Below are 9,140 nucleotides of genomic sequence, written 5' to 3'. Positions count from 1 at the left end.
ACCTTTTCAGATAAGAGGTGGGGGTGAGTGGGAACCATGTTATGAAAAAATGGCTGTAAGTCCGGTTCTGCTAAATCAAATTTTGAAAACTGGATCTTGTTGAAGGCAGATCTTTTTCTTCAATGTAAGCGTGATAATTTTGAACCATCCTAATAAGTAATAAGCCAGCTGGGAGGCGTTATTTAATTTTTTTCAGAAATCTAGTTTTCTTTGGAAAATATTAAATACAAGTATGCATTTTTAATCATACTTTATAAAATTAGATTAAATTAGCAATAGAATAGCGAAAACCGCATGTCCATACCTTTTTTCTATCTCAAGATATCTCGAGAAACGTGTAAATTTTATACATAACTGTTACTATCACCGGTAAACTAAGTTAATGAAAAGTAGTGTGCTGTGGAAAAAAACAAAATAACATTTTCCAGATGTCAACGTATAAAAATATAATTAATTTAAACAACAATATAAAGTGAAAAAATACTATTAAAATTAAATATAACACAGAACAAAAAGAACTACTTAGTGACGACCTAAATATTCAAATTGTTGCCCATCATACACTACTCTAGAATACATTATCCAGAGAATACTAAACGCCATTCAAAGCATATCGAGAGCAGAAATTGAGACTGCCGTTCAATCTACTCTTGAAAGAGTAAATTTTGCAACGAAAATGATGGGCAAAAATTTGAACGTTTATGTCATCACTAAATAGTTGTTTTTATTTCTTTGTAATAGGGCTTTTCAACGCTTCTCATTTGTTTCGAGCCTCTGTCATATGCCGTATAATCCGTGTATAATATTAATATACGAGATATGAACGAGGCTCGAAACAAATGAGAAGCGTTGAAAAGACCTAATATACGTTGACAGCTGGAAAATGTTTCTTTGTTGTTTCCATAGCACACTACTTTTAATTAATTTCGTTTACCGGTGACAGTAACATTTATGTTTTTAAATTTACACGTTTTGTAAGATATCTCGAGATAGAAAAAAGGTATTAACGTGCGGTTTTCGCTATTCTGTTGCTAATGTTGTCTAATTTTGTAATATGGTATTAAAAATGCATGTTTGTATTTAATATTTTCCAAGGAACACTAGATTTCTGAAAAAAATTAAATAACGCCTTCTAGCTGGCATATTACTCAGTAAGTTGGTTCGAAATCACAACTTTTACATTGACGAAAAAGATCTGTCTTCAACAAGACCAAGTTTGCAAAATTTGATTAAGCAGAACCGGACTCACAGCCAGTTTTTCATAACAAGGTTCCCACTCACCCCCACCTCTTATTTCCAAAGGTAGACCTAAACTTGTCAAATCAAATATGCGTAGAATTTTATGAAGAATACGACGATCGGATTTCCAGTGCCCCTTCATTAGGAAAATTTTGTAAAATTTAGATTTTTTAATTTTTGATATTCAATTACGCCCTCTAGCGGTGGTCCCACAATTATGAAAATAATTTCCAGGCTTTTCCTGAGATAACTTTTGTTATAAAATTTTTTATTTCAAAGCTCTACTATAAACGGTTCCTGAGATATGGCCGAGAGCCATTCTTATTGGGACACCCGGTACATAAGAAACTAATATACTACCATCTAAAGAAATACACTGTTTTGGATGTAAATATTTTTTTTATAGTGACCGACAAGATCTATGAGAAATTTTAAAAACCAACCTGCTGATAATCCGCTATTGATACCTATTGTAACACTAACCCCCAGAGAGACATTACAGAGTTGTACTAACCTGTATCCAACATTTAAATAAAATTACCGAAGAAGTGTTGAATTTTAAATTATTAGACGTTATTAGTTGGTTTAAGTGCTTTTACAAATTGATCTTAACAATGGTTTTTATCAGTAAACAATCTCGCAATATAGTATTAAAAAATACTTGCGTTCATCCTTTTTTTTTAATTTAGGACTGGCAAAATAATAGCTATTTGTATAACAAGGAAGCAAAGTGCTATTTTTCCTCCCGAGAATTAAGTTTACTTCATTCAAGAATCATTCAAGGGAGGAAAAGTACGACTATGCTCCCTACAATCAGGTCAGGAAATGAATACTTTCGGTAGAGGTATGTAGGTGGAAAAATATTTTTCAGTTACGAAAATAAGTAGACATTTTGTTTTGTGGGTTCGTCAATGAACACTATTTATCGATATACATAAAAAGAAGTAAAACTTATTCCAAATCCATTAAAAAATATTTTTGTAAAATGTTATACAACATGTCTTTGTTTGTAACATTTAAAAATAATTAAGAGAAATTCCTGCGGTTGACCTGAATACAAATTTATAAACAATTTTATATTTCCGGTAATTGCTAAGTACTTAATAAGTACATTTTCGTAGAATCATTAAATGGGGCGGGATCATTGTCACAATATTTAAATAACGCAATTAGTCATTCTTAAGCAGTATATTTTGTGGTTCTTTCAGCCAGAGTTTGTTGAAAAAAAGCGCGTTGTGATATAAAATTTAGTATTTATCAAAGAACAATAAATGTGGCGGCCATGGGAAAGTGATACGCATTTACCTGACGAAAATGAACCTACGGATAATTTAGAAGATAAAGATGGAAGTGCGGGGTCAAGTACTCACCAAAGGAAGAATTTGTGTGTAACTGAGCAAAATATGGTGTTAGATGTATTTGACGGACTTTCTAAAAAAATGACCAAATATGAAGCTGTTAAGCAAACGGCGATATTAACAAAAATTTCTTGTGTAACAGTGTACCGTTTAATAAAGACTGGTTCGAAATATAGAAAAACAAGAAAGGATTTGGGAAGCTCTTAAAAAATTCAACCTTACCTCTTGGAACCTATTAGTGAGACAATATATAATATGTATGCAGCTAAAATTATGCCTAACCTAAACAATATCATGGCAAAATTAAAAGAAAAACATATGGTTCATGATTGTTCCACAAAGACTCTGGGACGACTTTTGACCAAAAATGGTTTTAAATATAAAACTGTCAATAAGAGACAAACCATAATGGAAAGTAGCCGCCTAATAAAATGGAGGAATGAATATATCGAAAAAAATTTACAATACCGCAGTGAGTGTCGAGAAATTTATTATCTGGACGAGACTTGGTTTGATTCTCACGAAACGATAGATAAAGCCTGGGCAAACGGTTTAAGCAAATGCCAAATAGATGTACCTCATTCTAAAGGCAAGCGAATTTGCATATTACATTGCGGAGGACAACATGGATGGGTGAACGATGCGTTATTGTTGAGTTCCAAAAGTATTAAAGACAGTTCTCTAGACTACCACCAAGGCATCGAAGGGACGCTTTTTGAATCGTGATTTGAGAATACATTACTCCCAAATTTAAAAGCAAATAGCGTGATTGTTATGGACAATGCATCATATCACTCCAGATGCATTAAAAAAATTCCAACCAAACAGAGTAGAAAGGATGAAATTCAAGAATTTTTAATAGCCGAAGACCTATATTTTGAGGATCATTACACCAAAGATCAACTAATTCACGTTCTTCATACAAAAGTCGTAACTAAAGAACATATTGTAGATAAATTAGCCACTAACAATGGACATATGGTTTTAAGATTACCTCCATATTACTGTGTGTTGAATCCCATAGAATTGCTATGGGCTCAGTTAATAAACCATATCCGGAGGAACAACACATCTCCAAAAGATGCCCAAAGTGTTGTCGAACTAATAAAAACGGAGTTCAAAAATATCAGTGCTCAAAACTATCAAAATGCTATAAAACATGTAAAGAAGATTGAAAAGGATTACATGAAAAATGTCCCAGCCTTGAAGAAAATTATTATTAATTTGGATGAGAGTGATGAAGAGAACGATAATGACGATGAGTTGGAATAACCTTTAAATCCTATTGGAAGATCCCAAGTGAATGTGAATTTTTGAAGTGGCTAGTATATCATTTAATTTATGATAGTAAAAAGACCAATTGGTAACTTTTTGTGGCATCGCATGTGACATGTAAGTAAATAAAAACTATTTTTTTCATACCTGTCAGTCTAATTTTAACCTGTTTTACTTTAACTTATGATGGTGTCATGTCCCCCAAAAGCTTTTTCCATGTAACAACGACGACTTTCGTTGCACAGCTTTTTACTTTTTTACAAAATATATACCTCTTACAAAAAATTTTGTACTTTTATTGTGAACAAATTTAACTTCTTTTATATAGTGAGGTCCTAAAATAACGGATAAATTCATTTTCTACGTAAATTATAAGGGCATACGAAAAATCCTCAAATATACACAAAAATACACTTTCTCAATAAAATCATTTAACTACCTCCTTAACCGCCCAAGGGGTAATAGCTACCCATCTAAAAAGTTTAAATAAAGGCGTGTGATACGGAGTTTAAGAGGGTTTTCAATTCTCTATTCAGAAATGTAATATTTTTGATTTTTGGACTTGATACTTAAGAAAGAAGTTATTTTATTTCTTACATAAAAAAGTCCTCGATTCAAATAGTTGTCATGATTGACTAGTATATTTGTTATCTGGTTGACAAAAAAGTAACATCGAATCTTTTTAAACATTTAGGTAAATGTCTCAAAAAGTAGCTATTATCCTTATGGGGTTAAAGGGGTAGTTGAACGATTTTATTGAGAACGTATATTTTTGTGTGTAAAAATTGACCTGGTTCAGGAGTTTTCATCTACTTTATAATTAAGTACGTAAAAATTATATTTATCCGTTACTTTAGGACCTGACTGTATAATATATTAATATTAAGTGTTCATTGACGAACTTGTTAAGAACCGAAGCACGGCTAATAAAAAAACTTGTAAATCCACCAAAGCAACATTTTTATTTTCGTAACTGAAAAAATATTTTATTTTGCCAATCTTAATTTTGGAAAAAGGGTGAAGGTACATTTTTCTAAATACTAGATATATATAATACGAGGTAGTTTACTTGAAAAATAATCAGTATATCGATCAATTGGTAAAAACATTTAAGTACACAAATTAATAATTTGAAATTCAACACTTTCTCCGATAATTTTATTTGAATGTTGGATACAACTCTGTAAATGTCTCGCTGGGGGTCTGTGTTACAATAGGTATCAATAGATACCTATTACCGGATTACCAGTAAGTCGTTTATTAAAATTTCTCATAGATCTTGTCCCTCACAATATATATATTTATTTTTTGTGTATTTTTAATTCTTTTTTTTAATTGTTTTTTTACTACGCTAAAACATAAACCCGATTCAACATCTCGGAGGTTTACATCTTCTTAGTTTTTTCTTTTTTTTTTGTTATTTTTTCTCTTTTTTTGTTTTTTTTCCTCTTTTTTTTTATCTTTTTTTCAATTATAGTATACAATAATTACTTAAATCTACAGGGTTAAAAAATTAACAACAAAACAAACATGTTTGTTTCTTTTTAACAAACATGCCTGCTTTGTTTTAAAAAAATTACTTAAGAGGATCGGTACGTATTTTCGGCTGCAATGCTATTCAAATAAGGATTCATTTTTTTCGAATCCTGAGAAAACTAATCAGTATTTTTGAAAAATTTAAACGCAGAATGAAAGATTACGTTAACTGCGAGGGCCGAAAGTCCCTGAGAACTTCTATAATGTTTATTTTAATAAGTTACAGGGGTGAAAAACTAAGAGAAAATGTAGCGTGATTTTTAATTTTAAATATCTCATTCGAAAGAAACTTCTTATATATTCTAAGGGACTTTCGGCCCTAGATAATAATTTAGCCTTTCATTTTGTGTTTAAATTTTTTAAAAATATTTATTAGTTTTTTCAGGATTCGAAAAAAATCGACACCATGTCCGTGGAAATCGAACATTCGCTATCTTTGTCATACAATGCACTCATTCGAATATAATGTTATGACAAGACTCAAGACAGTGACAAGTAGAGATGTGTCCGACCCGCTATTTTGATATAGCAGTTCATTCTGCTACTGCTTTTTAACGCTTTTACGATGATAATAAAATCAATCAAAGAGTTGTTTATTAAATAGTATTGATAGTGTATTTGAAAAATAATAATTGATTTAAGGCGTACAATTAATAAAAAGTTATTTGTTGTTTATATATTATTTATGGAAAATCCAAGTATTTCAAGTCATTAAAGTTCAAATAAAAGTATTATTTTATAAGAGTTTGTTTCGATAACCATAAATAGGTACGAGTTTAGCTATAAAGTAAAGTGCCCATGCTGGCATAAAATGTAGTAAATGCTAATGCTTCAAGTACGTACTACATTTTTGAAGATTTCATTACACTTAAAAAGCATGTGCTTTTCTCCGTAGTATTTGCTACTATTTACCAGCCTGCATAGAAGAATGTACTATGCTTTTGAAGTATGTGCTTGTTTAGTAGTATTTTGCTTCAGTTTAAGTGAAGTTGGTGGGTGGACGTCTTCGGCGTAGGTGTTTTTTTGTTACAATATGGCAGCATTTATGAATGTGTGTCACAGAAAAATTTACAAACTAAGAAGAAGATTCTTAATTTTTGGGATCATTCTTTTATCAAATAAAATTTAATAATTCTGAAGAATATTAACAAATAACAATTGTTCATTTTTATCCTCGCGTAACTCTTTTGTCGCTTCGGATCTGAGTCACTCATTTTTACTCATGTACAATTCTAATAATTTGGTATGTAAAAATGTGAATTCACAAATCACAAGCACATGGAAAACTAATTCCATCACGATTGGTGTAATGCAGACACGGCTGGCGCTACGCTTTGTAGTGATGATAGTAATAAATCATTTGATGTGATCATTTGATATGACCACAAACATATCTACAATCGGCAAAAGCTTCCAACAATCCAACATATAGTTTACTTCTTTAAACAAGAATAAAATTTAATGCGAAAATTATTGGTTTACCGATAGATTTTATAGATCATATTTTCACTATAAATTTAAAATTAATTTGAAAAATACAAAAGTAATTAATTTGATTTATGTAAAAAAGTACTTACTTCAATTGAGCTAACCGTCTATTTCTTCGCTTTTCAGTAACACATTTCTTGTAACAACGTCCCTTATTTTAATTTGCGCAAATAAAGAAATAAATAAAGTCTTTATAAATTAATTGAGTAATACTACATTTATTATACAACGCAGTTCTTCACATGTTCAAACCTTATTTAGGCTTTCCATGGTAACAGGACATTATTAAAATAACTTTACAACTTTTTTCTTTTTCGACTATTTGTATAGTACATATATAAATAATGGTAACCACTGAATACATAATTAGTAAAAAAATAATCCTATCATTTATACAAGTAGGTGATACAAGAACATTCAAAAACTGAACGAAACCGAAATAGCCATCTCTACCTTTCTACTGACAATGTCACTGTCAACCTAATGTTTACATCTGCAGTTTCCATACCAGTGAGAATTTTACTACACGTAATTTGCCGTGTAAAGACAGAAAAAGTAGGGGTAGCCGTAAAATATTTGCGAATTATGTACCCATAGCCTTAAATACAGGGTTAATTATATTGCTACAATTTATATTTAGTTTTTGATATGTTCCTAAATTGTTTTTAATGTATTAATATCTTAACAAAAAATCAAATTGTTCAGCTAGACGGGAAGTGGAATTTTTAAAATATTAATATTATCATAAAATTTGTTTTTATTTACTGATTGATGGGAACATTCGAGAAGAATATGTAGTAGATCATCTTCTTTTCCACACTCACAATTAGGTGACTCGGTGATACTCAAACTGAACATATGGAGGGGGTAAGAGCGTGATTACATCTTAATCTATTTATAACTGTTGTGAAATCGCGATTTGATATAGAATGAAACCATCTTTTTATGGGAATTTCAGGCTGCGATTGTTTGTAATTACTTCCAGTTCTCGTGTTTCGATAATACGTTTGCCAGTTTTCTGTTTGATGTCGTTTACTAATAATATCAATATATGAAATGGGTAATAAGTTCAAGGGAGGTTCTTCGCCTATTTCTAGGGCGGAATTGGCTAGCCTGTCTACTATTTCGTTACCCCTAATACCCGCGTGTCCCTTTATCTATGCTAGGAAGAGTTATTTAGTATCATTTTCACTATCTGATCAATTTTTTGGTATCCCCAAATAAAAAATAAACTCATGCCGTGATGTAGAGTTTAAGATTGTATATTAGATCATCAGAGCTTCAATTCAACGAGTGTAAATTTAATATTATGTTGAAAAATTTTAATGAAAACAGCTGTTCTCTCTATCTATCTAATCAACCCTAAACATTCATCCTTGAATATAGGTCTCCTCTTCCTTCTTCCATGCCTCTCTATCTTAGGTAATTTGCATCCATTTTGACCCAGTGTGTTTCTTGAGGTCATCTGTCCGTCGCATCTGAGCCTTTTCCTGTTTTGTTTGTGGTTCCACGGTCTCCAATGTATAATCATCTTAGTCCATCTTTCATCCTTCTGCCGTAGGGTGTGTCAGGCGAACTTCCATTTAAGCTTTGCTACTTGGGTTGAGACCTCTTTCACTTCTGTTTTGTTACGGATCCATTTGTTTTTTTTTAATGTCTGATAGTTTAATGTTCAGCATTTGTCTTTCCATGGATCTTTCTATCTTTGCTATTTTTGCCATATTATCTTTTGTAAACGTCCATGTCTAAGAGCCATATATTAAAACAGGGAGTATACATTGATTGAAGACTTTTGTTTTTAGGTATTGCGGGTATTTTCTATGTTTTAGAATAAAAGACAGTTTTCCGAATGATGCCCAAGCCAATCTTATTCTTCTCTTTATTTTTTTGGTCTGATTTTCTTTATGTAATCTAGAGATCTGTTCTAGATGTATAATATACAAGAATAAAAAACCGCTAAACGCCGTAAAAATAAGTGGCGCATACAACATTTAAGCTACAAAAGATCTGATATGAATATTACCTGGCGCGAAAATGTATTTTCATTTTGATGCAAAATTAAAGTCTAGTTTTTTTTATAAATTAAATGTATGAAGTTAAATTAAATTTTTGTCGATTACACGTTAAGCTTTATAAATGGTCGTCTTTGTCGCATTACCTCCCAAATGATCTAGTGTCCATCGAATGTACACTAGATTTTTGTTTGTATTCGAAATAAATTTAAAAAATTTAAAAAATTGTAGT

At 31.1% G+C, this 9,140-nt stretch overlaps 1 protein-coding gene across 1 annotated transcript; it reads left to right on the top strand.

Annotated features, from left to right (window-relative positions):
- The first annotated feature begins 3,371 nt into the window (after positions 1-3,371).
- On the top strand, positions 3,372-3,869 carry LOC126880989 (uncharacterized). Its single transcript, XM_050645072.1, has one exon. The coding sequence runs from the start codon at positions 3,372-3,374 to the stop codon at positions 3,867-3,869; it is 498 nt and encodes a 165-aa protein (XP_050501029.1).
- The last annotated feature ends 5,271 nt before the right edge of the window (positions 3,870-9,140 follow it).

The sequence above is a fragment of the Diabrotica virgifera genome, chromosome 2 (genome assembly GCF_917563875.1).
Source record: "Diabrotica virgifera virgifera chromosome 2, PGI_DIABVI_V3a".
Classification (NCBI taxonomy): Eukaryota; Metazoa; Arthropoda; class Insecta; order Coleoptera; family Chrysomelidae; genus Diabrotica; species Diabrotica virgifera.
The sequence above is the reverse complement of the archived record's forward strand: the minus strand, read 5'-3'. Positions and strand labels throughout refer to the sequence as shown.

Bases quoted from the DNA above. Each gene is read 5' to 3' on its own strand.
- LOC126880989 (XM_050645072.1), top strand. From the start codon at position 3,372: ATGGACAATGCATCATATCACTCCAGATGCATTAAAAAAATTCCAACC.